The 21,969-nt window shown below is 46.5% G+C and overlaps 1 protein-coding gene across 2 annotated transcripts in view; it reads right to left on the bottom strand.

The window, feature by feature from the left end:
- Window positions 1–5,415: 5,415 nt before the first annotated feature.
- Window positions 5,416–21,969, bottom strand: part of RCAN2 (regulator of calcineurin 2) — a 266,886-nt gene continuing 250,332 nt past the window's right edge. For both annotated transcript variants that reach the window (XM_039231245.1, XM_039231246.1), the window contains one exon: window positions 5,416–8,030. In XM_039231245.1, coding sequence (XP_039087176.1) covers window positions 7,870–8,030 — 161 coding nt within the window. In that variant the 3' untranslated portion in view covers window positions 5,416–7,869. The remainder of the gene's footprint in view (window positions 8,031–21,969) is intronic.

Here is a 21,969-nt window from a genome sequence, read left to right as displayed (position 1 = left end):
ATATCCAGTAGATAAAAGAGCCTCAAGTCCTATTTTCAGAAATTCTGTAATTGTTCAGAGGTGAAAGTGTATGAATGATGATGAACGAGAATGGTCCTTTCCAGAGGATGCCATGCCTCTGACCCTGTGGCAGTCTAAAGGATATCAAAGTCTTCTGGTCAAAAAAGATGCAAATGAAAGAAATCCACTCCAGTTTCTGGCTACACATGGTGAATGAAACTCATGCGTTCGTTTTTACTTTCTTCAAAATCCTAATGGAAAGAAAAAGATAGTTATAAGCCCCCAAGGACAAGGGGAATGGAAAAGGGGAAGAGAGACAATATTTTGGAAGCTAGACAGCTGAAGAAAGTGTGGCTACTTACTCCCCAGACTAGAGAGAGCTAAAATCTCAGCAGGTGTAGGAGGCGGGGGGGGGGGGGGGGGGGGGGGGGGGGGGGGGGGGGGGGGAGGTAATTGTCCATGGGGAAGGACCTCAGTAATATTAAGCACCAGATTCCCCTGAAAGTGGGGGTACAGATGGGGATAGAAAAAGGAAGATTACTTGAAACATGTAATGAATAAGACGCAGTCAGAATCCTTACTCAGCCTCCCTGCCCAGCCAGGCACAGGATTTCATTTAATAGACTATGGTCATTTTTGATTGTAAAGATTCCTATTCCCTGTGGTGATGTAATTTGATGTTTTCTGTTGTGGTTATTCCTCTTCAGGCTTTCTAGAAGCCAGAGTCCCTGGGGAGATGCCAGTAGAAACATCTGGGTGTCAGGGATAGTGGGTACAACTGGGAGCTGTGGCGGTGGGTATGGTGAGCCTCTGTCCCGAAAACAATCGGCAGACCGAGGTCGTCTCTCTGTTGCCTCCTGAATACAGGTTGCCAGACTTCAACCCTCTAGGCAGGAGGTTGGACAACTCTTCTCTGGAGAAACTGATTCCCTATGAATGTTAGTTAATGATAACATACTAATCTTGGTCCAAGTTTATCAAGGCAGTCCTAATATCTTATTATTCTTAACCTGGTGTCTGAGAATAAGAACAAAGTCAGTGGTTTTCTTGGTGGGTCACAAACCCTGGCAAGTGGGGATGACTTTAGTTTTATGCTAGTCCGTTATGTGCAGAACTGGTGTGCTTACCTGAGACTATTCTGTTCTTCCCAGTAGCGCCAGGATCAGCTGTTTCCCAGAACTCTGGTGTGCTCCTGGGGTAGAACTTCCTTTCTGGAAATCACACTGTAGCATATTCAGAATCACATTTACTGGAAATCATTGGAATGGCCATTGGCAAAGCTTCATCTGAGCCTGAAGCATGGCAGTGATACCTGAGTATTTTAGTCAAAATACCGAGGTCAGCAAAATGCAAAGGATGGGCTGTGGAGAGGTGCAGAAAAGGCAGTTTGGCCAAACAAATAATTACTGGAGGAAGGGAAATTGTAGACTTGGAGTACTTTCTTTGGTGAGCACTCTACACGTTGAAGCAGTTAAAAGTATCTGGTCTATGGTCATAGCTGGGTCATGAGTTTGATTTGGCCCTTGGTCTTGAGTGGTGTTTAAAGTGCTCAGGAATCATGGGAGTGAGGGTCTTGTTAAAATGCAGATTCTGATTCAGTAGGTCCTGGTGGGGCTGAGACCCTGCATTTCTCATCTGTCACCAGCTCGCTGGGAAGCCTGTGCTGCTGCAGGCAGTGCATGGAGCACCCTTTGAGGATCAAGAACATAACACTTCCGGGATTTGGTCACTGCACCGTCCTGGGGCAGGGGGTGGGGCCGTGGGGGAGGATTCTGTTCCAGCTGAGTGCAACGCCTGGCCACTCAGTGGAGGGTCGCGAGCCACCAACGCGCCAGCATCCAGGGGCACAGGTGACTCCCCTCTGAAGGGGGAGCGGGGACTCAGATCACTGCACCCACTCACTACAGCACATTGTGTGGATTGTCCTGTGCTCTGCTTGGCATCACTGTGAAACCAGCTAGAATGTTGCTTTAAGAAAAAATGACCTAGGGGGCACCTGGGTGGCTCAGTGGGTTAGGCGTCCGACTTCAGCTCAGGTCATGATCTCACAGTTCGTGGGTTCAAGCCCCGCATTGGGCTCTGTGCTAACAGCTAGCTCAGAGCTACGAGCCTGCTTCAGATTCTCTCTCTCTCTCTGACCCTCCCCTGCTCACGCTGTGGCTCTCTCTCTCTCTCTCAGAAATAAATAATTAAAAAGAACGTTAAAAACTTAAAAAAAAAAAAAAAAGAAAAAATGACCTTGTGGGCAGGTGTAGAATCTGTTTGGGAAATAATAACGATGTTGCTAATGATTGCAACTTATCAAGGAGGCCCCACATTCCTGCCCAGCCCTAAGAGGTTTCCAACTCAATTGAGTGAGAATGGAAAATAGTGCAAAAGAGCCAGGGAGGTATCATGCATAAAAATTGTCAGCACAAAGTATTTCAACCATTTCAGCCTATTCTGGGTTTTCTATTTCCAACTTGTATCAAATGCGCTTGGGCACACACACGCACACACACACAGTTAACCTTGGACATGGCTTCCTTTTGGAAACATAAAAAGCTCCTGAATCAGCTCCAATAACATCTCCCCAGACTATCTTTGAAAGGAGCAGATGAATGAGTTTGACAGAGAACTTTTGCTTGAAATTTTCCCCTTTTCTCAGATTGCGTAAATTTGAGGGGAGAGCCTGCCAAGAGCTCAGTGACGCTCTGCATGGTGACTTCTGGCAGGGACACTCTGTACCAGCAGCTAAATGAATGTTTTCCTGAAACACTGACTTATCATTCTTGATCACTTGCTTTGCTCCCCCTTTCGTGCACCAAGCCCTTCTAAATGACTTGGGTAGGGACAGGAAAAAAAAAAAACACACACACACACAAAACTTTGCTAGAACCATGAAAGAGACTGCGTGCTGATGTCGGGTGCTGAGGGTTTACGTGGCAGATAAGGTTGTGGTGATGATGAACACAGCTAGCTATTCAAAGCCATCTTTTCAAGCCTAAATTCGGTTCTAGGGGGTCAAGTCTTCACACTCGAGTATCTGGATGTTGAGGGCTGTTGCTTTGCGTTAGGATGCTTCTCTCATCTCACAAGATGAATTCAGGCACATACCCCCTTGCTGAAAACCCCTCTCTTGTGCTTAAAATGAATCCCAAGCCCCCTAGCTTGGCCTGCCAAGTTCCACAGAGCCCAGGCCCCGTTCCCTTCCCCCTCCCGCCCCTGCATTGAGGGCTCGCTTACCGCATCCTGTACTCCGCTGTGCTGATGACACCTTACAGGTCCCTCCAACATTAGAAGGACTTTCCAAATCCATGGCCTTCACCCTGCTGCCTAGAATGCTCTTCTAGCCCTTTGAGGGCACATTTTTCTTCAGTTCAGCTTCAAGGTCACCTCTTCGGAGAGGCTGTCCCTAACCGCCATCTTCCACTTTGAGTCTTTATAATGTGCTCCTGCTTTTCCTCACTGAGCTCGCCTACCAGAACTTGTAATTCTTTATTTGCTCATTTCTGTGTTTGCCATCACTTGCCCACACGAGCCCGCCTTCCTGAAACGGCAGGGACAACATCTACCGTGTTCACTGCTGTTTCCAGTGTCAGGCACACAGTAGTGCCTTGGTAAATATTTGTCACCTGAATGAACAGGGCCTCCCCCAGTGCTTAGGTTCTTTGTTTTCTATTTTATAAAATACTAATTTATAGAGTTTAAAAGAGTGCTATGTATTTGTGGGAGCATCTCACAGGCATCAGAGGAATGAGGTGTGTTTTTAGGATGAAGACATTCCAAACCCTTTTTGCAAGCAGTGGTTCCTTCCTCCTGTTCTCAGTTGAGGTATAAGTTACATACAGTATATTTGTGCACATTTGAAATGAGTTTTACATATGTATACATCCAAGGAGGTCTAGATGGAATGCTTACATAGCTTCCTAAGGCTGGGCGTATATCCCCCCTCATTCAATACCCTCCAAAAGGTAACCACTACTATAATGTCTATCTCTATAGGTCAGTTTTGACTGTTTCTTAACCCCATAAATGGAGTCATGTATCATATATTCTTTCATGTCTATCTCTTTGCTCAAAAGTGTGGTTTTGAGGGGACCTAGGTGGCTCAGCTGGTTAAGCATCTGACTCTTGATTTCGGCTCAGGTCATGATCTCTCCGTTCCTAAGCACAAGCCCCACATTGGACCCCTTGCTGACAGCAAAGAGCCTGCTTGGGATTCTCTCTCCCTCCCTCTCTCTCTCTCTGCTCCTTCCCCACTCACACTGTCTCTTTCAAAATAAACAAACATTAAAAAGGTGTGATTTTGAGATATATCTGTGTTGTTATATAGCCCAGGAATGTGTTTTTATTGCTTTATAAATTTATTTTGTGTGAGTGTACTCTGGCTTATTAGTCATTCTACAGTTGAAGGACATTTTAGGTTGTAGCCAGTTAATGGCCATTATAAGCAATGCTCCTGGAGGACATTACTGTACAAGCATTTTGGTAGACGTGAGAACTCATATCTGCTGCTTGTATGTCCTGGAGCCTCGGAGTGGAATTGCTTCCAGAGAGGCATATGTTTGGCCTTCAAACGGTGTTCCCATGTGGCGGTACCAGTTTAGTCCACCCTCTCCATATCGTCACCAGTGCTTCATGCTGCCTTATGTTTAATTTTGGCCATTTGGATGGGTGTGTGGTATCCCCCCTGGAGGCTTTGATTTGTGTTTTTCTGATGAGAAATGATGCCAATACTTTTTTAATGTTTATGGGCCATATGGGTTTTGCGAGTATGTGTGTGTGTGCATTGAGTTGCCTGTGTATATGGAGTACCTATTTAAGTGTTTTGACCATTTTGAAAAGACAAATTGTCTTTTTGTTATTGATTTGTAGGAGTTCTTCTCATGTTTTAGTTCTAAGTCATTTAAAAACTCTATGTGTTGCAAATACCTTACCCCAGTCTGAGACTTTCCAGTTAGCTCTCCTAATGGTGTAATTTGAGAAACAGACGCTCTTAATTTTAATGAAATACCATGTACCCATCTTTTATTTTATGATAGTGTGCTTTGTGTTCTATGTAATGAAATTTTTCCTACTTTGGGTTTCCTATAGTGTTTTAAAGTAAAGAACAGTGTGGGAGAGATGTTTTAACAGGGCCGGTGGCACATTTGAAATGACCTTTTAGACCAAGATGGCTGAGGCATGACAGTAAGATAGTTCCCCTTATGAGAGCCCAACCCATCCCTTCATGCCTTGCTCAAATCCCCGTTCCTTCAGGAGATGGTTGCCAACCAGCTACCCCCTCTGCTCCTTTCAGTAAGAGCTCAGAGGAGTTCATCTCATCAGTTATTAACTTTTTAGAAAGACTATTATAGGCTGAATTGCACTCTTCCACGATTACCACTCAAAAATAGGTAAGACAGACAACACAGAAATTATACTACACGGACAAGGAGTCATTCACCAGGTATATTTGAAGTCTAAGCTCTTTGAGCTATACACGTGCACAAATGATTCAGTTGGTGGAAATCTCCCCTTCCCCTCCATATTTAAACTTTTCAAACTTAAAATAGTGTTAAAGAGGTTTGTATAATGTGCATCATGGAAGTGCTGAGGCAATTCTGACTTTCAGAGCGCAGGAGGCTCTGCGGAAACCCGTCCAGGAGTCCTTCCCGTTTCTTTTCTTCTGGGAAAAGTCCCTCTTCCCTCCTCCCCGAACCCAACCTAATGAAAGAAGTACTTGATCTGAGACAGATTAGCATTGAAAATTTTCAATAAATGTCACCAAGACTAACCAGTTAGGTCATACCCTCCGCTGTGTTTTTATTTTGTGTTAACACAAGAATGGTCATTTTAACTTTCACTAAATTTGGCTGGAAATGACTGATGGTATCTGCTTTAAAACACTTAAAAAAATTAGTTCCAAATATTTTTCTCATCCAGATTGCCTCAGAACTTGCATTCTGAAAATTCTGAATAGTTTAAAAAGTCAAATGACGCTCAGAAGACTAAATGAGATTCAGGACAAAATGGCCGACTGACTGCGGCAACTCTCCGCGTCTCAGGAGCTCAGAAAATATTTCTTCCACTAGAGGGCAGCATTTCCCCACTCCTAAATCTAATCTTCCATTTGTTAAGGAAAAACCAAAAACCTCCACAGCAAAGGAAAGTCAAAGCATTTGCTTATTATACACTCCTCAGATTTTATTTTTAAAAGGAGCCTTCCTTTTTCTTACGGAAACTCAGGGTTTTACAAGCAACGCTGTCCTCAGTTTCACCTGTACTGTGTCCAGTACGATATTGCTATATTCACAGTAGAACGGACTTTAATTTCTGAGTGATCAGTCTGTTTTAAGTTCCTGATGAAACTTACATACACCTTAGTCAAAAACCACAACAATCCTTCCATAAGTTGGCTATGTTCTTGTTCTTGTGTGTTTCTCTGAGGCTTGGGTAATGAAAGCATTTCCCCACTCCATTATAACTGGCATTTGCATCTAAAGTGATTCATTAAATGTACAGGAGTAGATAGATGAGGCCTTGCACATATAGCAGAAGGTAATGGTTTTACAGGTGTATCTTCTGTAATGCACTTCGGGCTACAGAAATAGAAATCTCACATGTGACGAAAACAAATGTTTTTGAGCAACATGGCCATTGCACGAGTAGGCTTGGTATACATGTATCTGTTATCCTTCCTTTTTCAGATGCTCAGTGGCTGCTACGTTCGTTCAGGCGATTTAGCTTCATCCAAATGGTCTATAACGGACACTTGCATCCTCACTTTATTTAAAAACAAGTGTTTTCGATAGCAAAGATGTTGGCTAATCATTTATATATTGGCATGAGAAGTTGTGTGCCCTTTCGAAATTCAGCATTCTCCATAATAGAGTGTAATATTATCAGATTATCTGTATTAGTATATGAATGCATTCATAAGCAATGCACGTATCATGTTTTTAAGCAGCTAATGGCTGAACAATCACTAAATAAAAAACATCCAGATTTTAAAAGCACAGCTGAAACATTTGTACAAATATACAAAGAGGAAAAAACAATCATTCAGACACCATGAAACTTTTGTAATAAATAGGTTTGTCTGAAATCGGTCTCTATCACCCTGGACAAGCCTCCCCAGTGAGGCCGGGAAAGTTCTATACGGAAGTGGTGTTCAAAATCTACTGAGGAGTATCTTTGGGGCCAAGCTCAGTGCTGCCTCCAGGAATTTTAACAGAGCTATGAAGTACAGACTCAAAATAGTGGATATACCCAGACTTTTTGAGCTGGATGATGCTAATAACTTTTCTAATTCTAGATAGGACACGGCTGGATGCTGACAGTCTGTGAGTTATAGTATATCCTCGAATCATGAAAATAAATGCTGGTGATCATGCATGTCCTGGGAATGTCAGGATGCGGAGGACTGAGTGAGACCAGACAGGGATATCTCATGCAGTCGAAGTCAAGTTTACTTATGGTCCTACTTAAGTGGCCAGGAAGAAACAACGCACACACGTCAGGACTGAAACAGATCACAAACAACACAGGTGCTATTTGTTACTGATGTCTCTGGCTTGGATCGAAAGGAGAGAATGGGCTTGGAGCAACACAAGAGAATGAAGATATAGGCTGTGCTGATTCTTTAATAAGAAAATACTACTTTTTTTTTTTCTAGAACCTTCTAAATAATGGATTATGCTTGATGGGTATGATATGATCAGGGAACATATCACCTTTTCCTAGCCCTTTTGTCCGAGAGGCTTGATTACAAGGAAGGAATCTCAAACAACCAAACACCCAGGGATTGAAAGGCAATTATTTTTTTTTTCCGACGAACAAACAACAGAGGAAGAAGAAGCATGATAAAGAGGAGACAGATACGATCGCTGAGGCAGAGCGGTGAGCTCAGTTGGACACGGAGGGTGGCAGGCCGGGACGCCGGGTTTGGATGATTTTTGGCTTTGGGGAAGTCTTTGGATCCTCTTCTTCCTCTATGTCACTGTCACACACGTGCACAACGACACTCGGGGTGGACTCAGTCCCTGCATGGAGCTCATACTTCTCTCCTGAAAAGCAAGAAAAATGGAGGTGATAAAGGAGAAGGGAGCTCGAAGAAGATTCTTTGGCAAGTTTTGTTCTGGAAGTAAGAAGAAAGTTTCACAGTGTCTCAGGAAACCTGGATCTTCTCGAAGGACAGCGGGGGCATTGGAAAATGGAGTGACAGCATTCTGCCACTGTGTCCCTGTTCTACCACCTGTGAACCAGACAACCCTGAACAGGTCACTCGCCCTCTGGTAGCCTTGGCATTCGCACCTGTGAACTTCCACATGGTCATAACTACAACCCACAGGATGGGGGTGGTGACTGAGTGGGTCTGGTAGCTAGTTCTCAGTTTCTATTTCCCATCATTGTCGCTAATTGCTGAGTGACCTCGGGCCAATAGCTTCACCTGTTCACCTTCTGGACAGGACAGTCTCTAAGGTCTCCTCCATACTTCTTATAGCAAGAGCTGCCCCAAGATGGAATAAGGCAGGATCACCACTGGTCTGGGATTCGTGGTGGTTCCTGGGTGATGGGGTTAGATGACCGTCAAGGTCCTTTCAAGTTCTAAGAGTCTGTCCTTCTTGACTGGCTCATCTTATAGTCAGATCGCTGTAAGCTGACTGGCTTCCTGTTACTGTTTTACCTCGGGAGGTATTTACTGAGCATTCCCCATGGTCTAGCCTATTGCTGGTGATAAAAGCTATAGGCACAGGAGTACAGACCTGCGGCCACATGCAGACACAGCAAGTATCAGAAGATACTTGGTAAGCACTAGTGAGGCAATATATGTTAAGGACCGTGGTACCAAACTGTAAGGAGAAAGTAACAATGAAAGGCTTCCCAGTCAAGGTGACGATTGCCATAGGTCTAAATGACAACCAGAAGCCCTCCAGAGGGTCTCCATCTGTATGCTTCTAAGTTCTCAGCTTAACTGTTGACATACTCCTCTTCGTCGTCTCCTGACATCCCACCCTTCACTTCCCAGCCTTCACAACAGGGGAAAAATCTAAAAACAAACAGCCACATGCTCATACCTACTGATAAAGGAAATATGCAACTTTCATGTTTGTGGGCTCTGCCCCTGGGCTCCCAGGGCAGCTGTATTTTAACATTTACTAAGGTCGACATGACTCAGCAAACCCTTTAAAGCATGAGCTGTATTTCTGCTCTGAGAACTTGTCTTAAGTCAGGTTCATTAAACAACAACAAACAACAGGGGCACCTGAGTGGTGCAGTCGGTTAAGTGTCTGGCTCTTGATCTCGGCTCAGGTCAGGATCTCACAGTTTGTGAGTTCAAGCCTTACACTGGGCTCTACCCTGATGGTGTGGAGCCTGCTTGAGATTCTGTCTCTCCTTCTCTCTGTCCCTCTCCAGCTGTGCTCTCTCTCTCTCTCAAAATAAATAAATAAACTTAAAAAAATTAAAAGCAAAACCCCAAAACCAAAAAGGGAGCATTCCAAACATAAGAAAAACAAAAAACCCTCCCTTGTTTCCATAAAGATTACAACCATGCAAAGACTAAAAACATTAGATAAAGTCTGTACCTGTCTGGAATGTCCTTTGTTGTGACGATTTGTAATTCTTCCTGTACAAAGCACATATAACCCCACCCCAAATGTTCCTTCCCCGGAGCCCTCTCTTCTTTGTAAAGCTTGGGTATTCTAGGCAGCTCTCCTAACTTGGGCTCAAACAAAACTCACTTCCTTTCTCTTTAAAATTTTAGAAAGGGCTTGCTCAATTTTGTATCCTCACTACCGAAGCAGCTACTTTTCTCTGGCCTAGGCTCCCCTCTCTTTGCGAGTTCCCTAAAACCTGCCCTCCCTCCAGGAAGAGAGGCAGACACCACCCAGTCCAGGAGCCTTGCCCGTCATCCCCAATCTGTAGCCGAAGTGTCCCTTGTGGACGACTGGAGCAAGGACAGTCAGCTCCGGGGCTGGGGTACTGCGTATGTGCCGCCGCCAACAGCCTGGTGAGCAGCCGTGGTGACAACAGCAAATGCCTACAAGGCACAGGTTTAAATTCTGGGCACTGACATAAAGGGGTGGGGAGCGCTCTCAGTGTAACAGGTGCAAAGCTCATCTCAGTGATGCTGGAAGGATGTGAACGTTCAGAGTCAGCTGTTGTTATGGGGGGAATTATGTCTGTCCGCAAAGACGTCTAAGTCTTCAACCCCAGTACCTGTGACTATGATCTTAGAGGGTCCTTGGAGAGGCCATTAGTGCGGATCTCTAACCCAGTATGATTGGTGTCCTTATGAAAGGGGACATTAGGACACACGCGGTGAGGATGTTCTGCCCACAGCCCGGGAGCTACCAGGAGCTGGGAGAGGGGCCTGGAGCAGATCCTTCCCCAGCACCGTCAGAGGGCGTGAGGCCCTGCTGACACCTTGGTCTTGAACTTGTAACTCCAGAACTTGAGTCAATACATTTTTTAAAAACATTTATTCATTTTTTAAAGAGAGAGAGAGGACAGAGAGAGGATCTGAAGAGGGCTCCACATTGACAGCAGAGAGCCCGACATGGGGCTCGAACTTGAGCCAGCTGCGAGATCATGACTGGACCCAAAGTAGGAAGCTTAACCAACTGAGTCACCCAGGTGCCCCCATACACTTTTTTTAAGCACCTCAGTTTGTGGTTTTGTGGCAGCCTGGGCAAACTAGTCTAGCCTCATGCTGCCAAGGGTGTTCTCTTTCTGTTAAGACTCAGAGAAGTCTTTGTTGACCACCCTTGACATCCTGGTGTGGAGAGCAAAGGCTTTCCTGGGTGAGGGAGAGGAATAGTTCACAAAAATGGAGCCTTTCAGCAATAGGATTTCCCCGGTTATCAGCAGTACCCAAGAGGGACAGAACTAGCCAGAGCCATAGAAATAGGGCTCATAGGGGCACCTAGGTGGCTCAGTCGGTTAAGTGTCTGGCTTTAGCTCAGGTCATGATCTCATGGTTCACGGGTCAAGCCCTGCATTGGGCTCTGTGCTGACAGCTCAGAGCCTGGAGCCTGTCTTCGGATTCTGTGTCTCCCTCTCTCTCTGACCCTGCCCTGCTCATGCTGTCTCTCTCTCTCTCTCAAAAATAAATAAAACATTAAAAAAAAAAAGAAAGAAATAGGGCTCCTAAAAGCTCTATCATTTAAAGTCTAGATTTGGTGAAGTTGTGGGGAGAGAGAATGGTGTCAGCCAGTGTGAATTCCCTGGCGGAAGTGAGCAGATGTGGACGGGTGTGGAATCGGGAGGGGACAGAGACAAGAACAGGGGCGGAACCAGGACAGAGATACTTGCCCGGCCCCTCCGCTCCCCTTTGTTTCCCCGGTGGACAGCGGAATGGAGAGTTAGCACTCACGCGACCACATGGTAATCCACTCTGAAGCCATTATGCTATACTGACGGCTGTGGTGTACACACCAATGCCATGTCCAGCTGGCTTAACTGCGTTCCATTCTCCTTTATTGTGTCATTTTAAGCAACATCTCCAGGTAAAAGAAGCACGTGCTGAGGAGAGGAACCAACATGAAACCAGCTCTAGCGGGAACATTGCTGGAGGGGCGCTGGGCCAGGGGTGGGCCGACCCGGTGGGTGGCATCTTGGAGCAGCGCTTCCCAAACTCCTGACAGGTTAGTGGCAGTGACTGTTAAAAACAGGGTGGCCCTCGGGGCGCCTGGGTGGCCCGGGCATCTGACCCCTCATCTCCACTCAGGTCATGGTGTCCGGGCTTTGTAGGTTCGAGTCCCGCACCAGGCTCTGCGATGGCAGCACGGAGCTTGCTTAGGTTTCTCTCTCTCTCTGCCCTTCCCCCACTTGCGCTATCTCTCTCTCTCAAAATAAATAAATAAACTTAAAAAAACAAACAGTTTACTAGTATGAGGATGCAACCCTGCCAATTCTGACTACATGACGTCTCACACCTCCTTTGGTACCCAGCACCCTCTCTGTCCCCCCCGTGCATCGTGGGGTTGCAGGGCAGCCTCTGTTACAGGGGTTCATGTGGCAGCCTGGAGGCTGTGGTTCTGCCAGGGCACGGGCACACACCTGGCACACCTCCTCCCTCCCTCCTGCATGCTAATTTTTCACTAGAAGTGGTAACGGTGCAGGGAGAGGGACGCTGGGAAACATAATGGGGAAGCGGCATGGACTCAGCAGCTTGGCATCGGCCCCCCCCACCCCCCCAACTAGCAGCTCGAATTAATCTGTGGTCTTCCTTCTCATCTTTGTTTCCTGGGGGGCACAGCAAACCCCTCCTAGTGCCACAGTGAACGGTGAGGAGCTCACTGTATCCAAGCTTTCCGAAATGCCTGTGCTCCTTTGGGGATGCTTTGCAATTCTGACCAACAAGAGACAGAGAAAGACCTGAGTACGCAATTAAGGCGGTTCTTTTTTTTGCATCCAGGATTTCTTCCAGGTTCTCAGGTTTGGAGGAGTGGCACTTCTACGAGAGACACCAGTGGCTGTTGGAGGCCAGCCCGTTGCCCTCCAGGCTCTGAGCTGTCAGCACAGAGCCAGACGCGGAGCTCGAACCCACGGACCCGGAGATCATGACCTGAGCCGAAGTCAGACGCTTACCCGATGGAGCCACCTAGGCGCCCCTATATTTATATTTATATTGTAGTAAAAAGTATATAATGAAGCTAGCCTTTTAAATACGCCATTTGTTTGCCCAGGCTTGCATAAAGAACACTCCTGTAAAGATACCTCCAGTTGCGATGTGTTCACCAATTCCACCATGAGCGCTTTCCTTTCAGGCCACGTGTGCGGGGGGCACACTCAGGATGGGGCAGGAAGGCCCGGGCGATGCTCCGTGCAGGGCAACTTTATGTCATACACGTCGAGCTAACAAAGTCAGACTGCTTGGTAGTAGAGAGACTACTGCTGTGATCCCATTAACTCTGACATTTCACTGTTCTATTTTTGGAAACTTTCTTACTATCAAAATCCAGCAAAGCTTAACAGCTGCTAAGAGCCCACAAAATAAAAAAGAAATGGCTTAGGTGTTGCTGGATTGAATTTTTCTTTTTTTGGCTTCTCTCTCCCTTTGGGCTCCAGCTAATGCCTCTGCCTCGAGGGCTGACGTCAATGCTGTCGCCCCGCATGGTGACCAATGGGGCCGCGTGCGGGACAAGGAGCCCATGGGGCCCTGGCCACACAGGGTGGCCCTGTCCAGCCACACCACACTGAACACGGCCACAATATTTTTTTGGAAGGACAAGCAGAGGATCGCCCGTCACACTTCCCATCCTGAGTTCTGTATTCAAAGTGTCCTTTCCCCCGTGAGCAGAAAGGAGGCCAGAACCAGAAGCTTCCAGAAAGTACATCGCACGGGGTTTCCCACCTACCCATGTTGAAATGAATTCCCAACCAGCACATGCAAAATCCTCCAGCACGTGGCCAAAGTTTAATTGTCATTCAGGCCTTTGGAAGTGACATAGCTGTGGCCGCTGTTCCAAATAAATGCCAAATTCTGTTGCTGCTTTTTCCGAGTGGATGACAAGGTCCCGATTCCTGCCAACTCCAGAGGATGTGGAGGCGCCCCGGGCTGCCTCCTGTTCTCAGGAGGGAGAAGGTCGCATCCTGTGTGAGCGGGGGCCCGGGAGATGTGGGGACATCATTCTGGCACACTCACAGAGACGTGCATTGGTGACTGCAGGGCCAAGTACCCCTGGAAGTTCTCCATCATGCTGCCCCCTCTGGTTTATGGGCCAGGAGTTGGTCCTTTCTTGAATTCTCTCTAAAATAATCTGTGCAACTATGCGCAGTGTCTAAAAATCAGTGTAAAGCGATGTGTTAAGGGCAGGAAGATGGTGCAGCGCTATGTTTACATATATTAGAGCAGAGCTGACACCGTTCAGATTTCTGGTGAGAAAACTCTCGAGATGGCAGGAAAGGGAAACCCTCCTGGGACGTGGGTGCCTCCTTGCACAAGTCCTTAACTGAGCTCTGCCAAGGAGATAAAACCCCCCATCCCCGAGGCTTTCAAAAGACTGCAGGGTTTAGCAGGCGTGAGACTAGGGTTCGCTCTATTCCTCACATGGCTGCCATTTGTCTCTGAAAGATTCTCTCACTGGAACATCCTGGGCTCCCACTTTCCATCTCTATGAGATGCTATGTCCTCAGACACCTGCATCTGTCTGGCCTTATGGACGTCTCTGCAAAAGTCTCCTATTCTTCTCCACACTCACATATCCACCGTAGAATTATTTATGTTCCCTGTCAATCTACATGTCCCCTCCGGCTCTCACATTTCTCTGGGAGGTTCTGTCTATAGGTGTCAAATCTGTAGAGCTGGTCATCCTGGGAGCTTCTCTGCCTTCATCCCCGGCAGTTAAGCCACCACAGAGCACTATTCAATACTGCTCTGGAACATTTCTCCGTGGCTCCCTCCCTACTGCCTGCCTACAATGCCTGTGCCCACAGCTCACCACTTCCCACCCAGGTGCTCTCAGCAGGTTACCCCACCACGGGAACTAACATCCGCTGGCAGAATAAGCCTCCTAAAGCAACATTTGGAGGCACCACCTCATTATGGGCCAGTGATGTGACACCCAGAGATGTAATATATGCCTCAGTTTTCCTCATCCACAAAATCGGAATAACCATCACATCACGACGCTACGAAATAAATATTTCTCAGATGCTTTAAAGCCCTCCTGACACGCATGACATAATTATTTAAGGTGATGCTGTGGTCAGTGCGACTGCACAAAATAATTCACTGTTTTCAATATGATGAACCAACCTAGTCCTACCACAGATGAATAACTGCCAAGAGCTTTTACTAAGCTGAGTCACCGTTGGAAACAGTGGATGGTGACCTGCCGAGTCACATGAAGGGGGGAGGGTGTCATAAATTCCGACCCTCAAAATTAAACGATCCTTGTTCTCTTTACCACTCCCCCTCCCCCACTGGTAAGTTTCTCTCTTTCTTCCTCTCTCCCCACCTTTTGCTGCACTTGTGTTCCCATAAGAAGAAACATCTTAAGTTGCTTTATAAAGGCGATCTCGGTTTTCTTTCTGAGATGGCGTGAATCACTTGTTTATAACGCCTAATTATATCACCGTTTCCATTATACATTTGTTGTTTCACCTGGTGATGTTGAAGTGGTAGCCGTGGTGACGGCTGTGACTTCAGGTGTATGTAAAGGGTCGATAAATATATTACTGGTTGATGAAAGGCCCCAACCTTGGCCGTTTAAGACACGTGTGTGCAATGTCCAGTATGCACTCACACATGAATCTGTCTCCTGTTGTTTAACATGTGTAAGTTTTAGCTTTTCAGCTGAGCTGAAAACCAAGTAAGGGTGGGTATTTACCCCATTTTCAGTGTGCCTGCAGTGCTAGGACAGGGAGGTATCATGGAAACTCACCACTTGCTTTAAATACAACTGTTTACTGCACTAAATGCCAGATGCAGCTCTAAGTCCTCATGTAAGCTGGATATTTAACTCTGACAACAGCTCCGTACTGTGGGCGTTGTCCTGTCTAGTTTATGCAGGAGGAAACGGAGATCACAGAGGAAGTAAATAGCAGAGCAGGGATTCAAACTCAGGCCTGTCTGACCTCAAAGAATGTGCTCACACTCACTCTCTAGTGCTATCTGTGCTCACATGTGACAAGAGACACTATGGAAAGGAGCTGCATTTAACTTTCACTTAAACATTTTTTTTTAGGGGCGCCTGGGTGGCTTAGTCGGTTAAGCGTCCGACTTTCGCTTAGGTCATGATCTTGTGGTTCTTGGGTTCGAGCCCCGCGTCGGGCTCTGTGCTGACTGCCAGCTCAGAGCCTGGAGCCTATTTCAGAGTCTGTGCCTCCCTCTCTCTCTGACCCTCCCCTGCTCACGCTGTCTCTCTCTCTCTCTCTCTCTCTCCTAGAAATAAATTAAAAAAAAATTTTTTTTAAATGTCTATTTTGAGAGAGAGTATGCATGCGCATTCACAAGTGAGAGAGGGGCAGAGAGAGGGGAACAGAGGATCTGAAGCGGGCTCTGTGCTGAAAGCTGAGAGCCCGATGTGGGGCTCGAACTCACGAGCTGTGAGATCATGATCTGAGTCAAAGTTGGAAACGTAACCAAGTGAGCCACCCAGACACCCCCTAACTTTCACTTCTAATATATCTTTAAGGCAACTTACAGTTTAGTGACTATTTGTTTCTAGCTAAAAAGGAACTAGTTATTCCTTCTGCATCTTGCCTCTTTGTTCTGGCCAATTGCTAGTTATTCCAGGCATGGTCTCCTTGACAATGAATCTCCTCAAATGATAACACTTGATCACTATAAAAAGAAAGGTACTATACATAATAAAGGGATTTGGTTTACATCTCTTATGGTAGCTTGGTGTCTGGGGGGAAAAAATCTTTGTTTCCTTCTGGATTTAATTTTATTAGCTTTCATATTTAAAAATTTTTTTTTACCGTTTATTTATTATTGACAGGGAGAGACAGAGCATGAGTATGGGAGGGGCAGAGAGAGAGGGAGACATAGAATCTGAAGCAGACTCCAGGCTCTGAGCTGTCCTCACAGAGCCTGATGTGGGGCTTGAACTCACAAACCCTGAGATCATGACCTGAGATGTTGGATGGTTAAACGACTGAGCTACCAGGGCGCCTCTATTATCTTTCATGTTACAGGCAAATTCTCAATAGGCAGGCTAGTGTCATAGCAGACCGACTGTGTTTGGCAAAGATGGTCATCATTTCTTGCTAACATTACTCTTCAAGAACCTTGCCACTCACTCACAGAGGACTGTTCCCACTGTGGTCCCGCCCCTCAAACCTGGACAGGTCTTTATTTTAAAAAAAATGTTTTTAAATGTTTAGTCATTTCTGAGAGACAGAGAGAGCAGAGTGTGAGCGGGGGAGGGGCAGAAAGAAAGAGAGAGAGAGAGAGAGAGAGAGAGACTCAGAATCTGAAGCAGGCTCCAGGCTCTGAGCTGTCAGCACAGAGCCCAACATGGGGCTCGAACACATGGACCTCGAGATCATGACGTGAGCTGAAGTCGGATGCTTAAGTGACCGAGCCACCCAGGCGCCCCTGGACAGGCCCTGATGACTGCCTTGACTAGTATCCTGTGGTAGAAGTCACCGGCGTGAATCCTGAGTTAGGTCACAAGAACGCCATGCACTGCCATCTTGCTCTGTCAGGATGCTCATTCCTGGACCCTCGCCTCCACGTTGTAAGGCAGCCTATGAAGAGGCTCCCGCGGAGAGGAACCAGGGGCCCTGGCCCAGAGCCTGGCTGAGCTTTCAGCCGACAGCCACCCGGGCTTGCCAGCACTGTGAGCACACCATCTTGAAAGCTGGTTTGCTGGTCCCGGGCTGAGCTGCTCAGCAACACTGCATGAGGCAGAGACGAGCTGTCCCCCCAGCCCCGTCTAAGTAGCAGATGTGTGAGCAAAGTAAGTGATGTTGTTTCAAGGCCTCCCTGTTTCGACAGTTGCAATCGATGCCACTGGTCATACACGCTCTTTTTGTTCAGAAGCGAGCTAAGCTGCTGCAAGGGACTCGAAATTAATTGCTTGTGTTCTACCTTCTTTTCTGTGTCCAGGTGCTACATCAGACTGGATGCCACCCTAGTGCCTGTCCTTCCTTCCTCAGGGACGAAGCTCCATTCGCGAGCCACTAGGGACCTCTTTCTGTGGTCGCTCTCTCGCTCCCATCCAGTGGAAGTAGAGTGGCAACTCTGGGGAAAAGATCTGCCCCTGCTCAGCTCACCCTCTCCACTGTTTCCTGTGGGCTGCTCCTGCTTACAAAGGTCCTGTGACCTTCTCTGCTCTGGGCCAAGTGCCAAGGCCCCCGGAGGAGACCCAGCCCTGTGTGGGCCGGTCTGTGGCAAGCACAGCGGGTTCAGCTCTGGGTCCTTGAGTTCGGTGTTAGGAAGCCTGGGCCGGTGCTTACCTCGGCCACATTCTCAGCCTCAGTATTTCATCAGGAACAAAGCTGGCACTATTCATCTCGTCTGTCGTATTCTTATCTACCCTTCAATGAGTTCTTAAGCCAGGAGGGAAAACAAAGGCATCTGTTATTAATCTGCTCTGAATTTTAAGAATGGATGATGGCTTATCAAGGCCAGTGCTAACAACATTTCCAGCAGGACCCTAGAGAGAGAGCCATGCTGGGTGCTGAGCACTGAACTTTGGCTTAAATGGACAGCCCTTTATATTTCAGTAAGATGAGGAACAGGGATTCTAATATTAAAATACTTTTAGGCTTGGGGGTGCCTGGTGGCCCAGTCGGTTAAGCGTCCAACTTTGGCTCAGGTCATGATCTCACAGTTCGTGGGTTTGAGCCCTGCGTCGGGCTCTGTGCTGACAGCTCTGTGTCTCCCTCTCTCTCTGCCCCTCTCTGCTCATGCTCTGTGTCTCTAAACACATAAATAAATAAACATAAAATATATTACAAAATACTTTTAGGCCTATCATATTTAAAAGGCACTGCAAACCCCTCTTCCCAGTATTTTTATCGTGAATGTGCTATTTTCAATAGGAAACAGGAGCATCAGCTGTGATCTATGCAACAAGTTAATGTGGAATTTCTATGTGTTAGTTTTACCAAACCTGTTGCCTATTGGTAGAACTCAAAACAGGGACTGAGGGAAGAGTTCAGCATAATTTGAAATGTGCTTGAAAGGTATTCACACTTAGGGGCACCTGGGTGACTCGGTTAAGCATCCAATTCTTGCTTTTGGCTCAGGCTGATGATCTCACAGTCTGTGAGTTCAAGCCCTGAATCAGGCTCTGTAATGACAGCACAGACTTGCTGGGGATTCTCTCTCCCTCCCTCTCTCTCTCTCTCTCTGCCCCTCCCTTGCTCATGCCTTGTCTCTCTAAAAGAAATATATCAACTTAAAAAAAAGAAAGGTATTCACGCTTAGATTTCCTTTCCTTTCACGTTGCAGGCTGAGGACTTACAGTTGGCAGGGTGGGGAAGGTGAACAAGGTTATCAAGCCCAGTATAGCTCTCCCCGCTATAGCCCCAGAGACAGAGGCTGCTGGCCGGGATGTAGCTCTCAGAGAATTGAGGCAAGGGGCGGGACAGCCCCTGCAGGAAGCAGGGGTGGGGTGACTTGCACTTCCTTTCCTCTGCCAAGACACGGGCTGCTGTCTGAAGTCACAGTGTCTTTTAACCCTCCCTCAATCCTGGTAGTGCTAATGCTGGTTTTCTTGGGGGCCACACGTGTTCCTCAAGGGAAGGAGGAGTTATAATGAAAAACACCAGGAAGTTTCCAAAAGCTATACCACCCTCCCCCTCGCCCCCGCTATGTGATTTAACAGTATTTTTTAAAAAAATGTTTTATTTATTTCTAGGACAGAGAGAGAGAGAGACAGCGTGAGCAGGGGAGGTCAGAGAGAGAGGGAGTCACAGACTGAAACAGGCTCCAGGCTCTGAGCTGGCAGTCAGCACAGAGCCCGACGCGGGGCTCGAACCCACGAACCGCGAGATCATGACCCAAGCGAAAGTCGGACGCTTAACCGACTAAGCCACCCAGGCGCCCCAGTATTTTTAAGTTCTCTACCAGCATTCCTGTCTTCCTCTATTTTACCAAAGGGAAGCAAAGAAAGCATATGCGGGTGTATATATATATATGCGTGTGCGCTTGCTCATGTGTCAGGAAGGGGGAGGGGCATGGGTGGCACTTCTCCAGTCGGCTCCCCTCTCTCACCCCTCTTCTATCTGCTCCACACTGGTACCTCTGACCCCTCCTAGGCACTCCTTGCCTCTATGTCTTTCTCGAATTGGAGAACCACCTGATAAATACTGCAAAAGTGTAACTAGTATGATTCTCAACCAAGCATGCTAAGCTCCCAGTGGTGTCTGGAAATGCAATAGGGATTTATTTTTCATTTTTCATATTTTGGTTTTCACAGGGTCTGGGGTGGGTGTGGATACTGGCATTTAGTAGGTGATGCTCAAAGATGCTAAATGGACTACAGTGTGTAGGACCGTCGATTCCAAAATATCACAGATTTCACACTAAGAAACATTGAGCTAAGAGCTTAATGTAGGAACTTACATCTTAACAAAAGGCTAATATATGATTTAAAAATCAAGTGGCCAAAAACAGGTAACATACACTGAACATTCATCACGTCCTGTGCTGGACATATAGATCATATGGGTTATCTCATTTGATGCCTGGTTTTGCTGTTGAGGAAGCAGAGAAATGAAGACACTTTCTCAAGGTCACACAGCTAATAAAAGGTGGTGCCTGGATTTACACTCGCATCCCAAGTTGCAGTCATCATCGTCAAGCAAGAGAAATATCTTTTTTCATGTTGGAGCCTTACTGACAGCTACAGAAATAGAAGAGGAGGTATTCCAGGGTGGAGGAGCTTCCTGGAGACTTTTAAAATCACAGCTGTCTATTTACAAGCTCAATCTGGGAGTGGAGAAAGAACTCATTTTTTAAAGTAGAAGCGGAAAGAGGATTCATGATTAAAAGCAACATTCCAGGGAGAGAAGTCCTTTGTGATTGTTTTCTCTCTCTGATACCTCTGTGTTTCCATGAGCTCACATCTCATTTTGATAGACCCCCAAAGAAAAATGGGGGTGAGGGTCAAATCATTGAATAGCAACTCTGTCCCTTGTCCTTCACGCAGGAGCTGCTTCTGTTCATGAATGTCCTTGAAGCTTGGGAGGCAAAGAGTATAAAGCAAAGCACAGACCAACCCAAGCCCGCGGAAGGTTCAGAGAACAAGGCCATGTAAATAGCCACCACGGCCAACACAAAGGTTAGGCTCATTGTTCTCACTGGCAGGGAGACGCAACTCCAGGTGCTTTATGTATCTGAATTCACGTAATGGCGCAGGAAACATCTTTCAGAGGATGCCCTGCTAAACAGTACTCTGCTCTGAGCAGAATGATCATAGCACCCACCATGGATTTGATAGTTTCTACGTGCCAGGAACTGGGTGGAGTACCTCATGTATATTAATCATGAGGACAACTGATTGTCTGAGGACCAGAATTAGTGGTTGAGCCAAGGTAGTGGGAGGTATGGACAAGAAAGACTAAAGAAACCGTGGAGGGAGGAGGGTTGGGAAGATAAAGGAAGACTGAAGCCTGTGAGGTGGGACTTGTCCACACAGGTGAGCCAAAAGTAGCAACATAAGGAAAGAGAGAGATGCTTGGTCAGAGAGGTATGAGGTTTTCCTCTCTGGAAAGAACCATCGTTGGATCTTTGTTGATATTAGGGGCCTGGCTAAGGGCAGGGTTCTAGGGATGGTCAGGTGTCTTTTCTATTGTTCTACCCACATATTTTACCCGGGAAAGAAGAAAAAGAAACATTTTATATTGCTACTTATCAGTGATTAAAAATAACTGTGGGGGCACCTGGGTGGCTCAGTCAGTTAAGCAGACAACTCTTGATTTCGGTTCAGGTCGTGATCTCACAGTTCCGGGAATCGAGCCCTGCGTCTGGTTCTGTGCTGACAGCACCCAGAGCTTGCTTAGGATTCTCTCTCTCTCTCTCTCTCTCTCTCAAAAATAAATAAATAAACTTTAAAAAACATAAAAGTAATTGTGGAGTACATTCTGAGAAGAAAAGCTTTTCAAACATTTATTTTTCCAGGGAAAATTCTTTGAAAGGAGGTGGAAAATTCTGAGCATGTGGGGGGTGGGGGTGGGGAGGGAATGACGGAGGAGACAGTGTGAGCGGAAACCCTGGAGCATGACGGTTTTATTTGCTTTTCATATCTGTGATCAGGAAATAGCAGTTGTTGAACAAGAACTGAGGCTTATATAATAGTCATACCATATGTACCCAAAATATAGGTGTTCATCTACATTTTAAAAAAAATAGAATTTGCTCTACCTTTGAATCAATGAGCCTGGAATAGAAACTTTCTTCCCTATAAGTTACATGAATTCATGAAATATATTTCGCAGGTAGAGGCAACGTTGTACACTAAGCAGCAAACCAGCAAAACTGCTTTACTATGGCATGTTGTGATGGAGAAGATTTTGGAAAAGAGAAAAAAAAAAGGC

The sequence above is a fragment of the Hyaena hyaena genome, unplaced genomic scaffold (assembly GCF_003009895.1).
Source record: "Hyaena hyaena isolate Hyena2069 unplaced genomic scaffold, ASM300989v1 scaffold_55, whole genome shotgun sequence".
NCBI lineage: Eukaryota > Metazoa > Chordata > Mammalia > Carnivora > Hyaenidae > Hyaena > Hyaena hyaena.
This window is presented reverse-complemented; position numbering and strand designations above follow the sequence as displayed.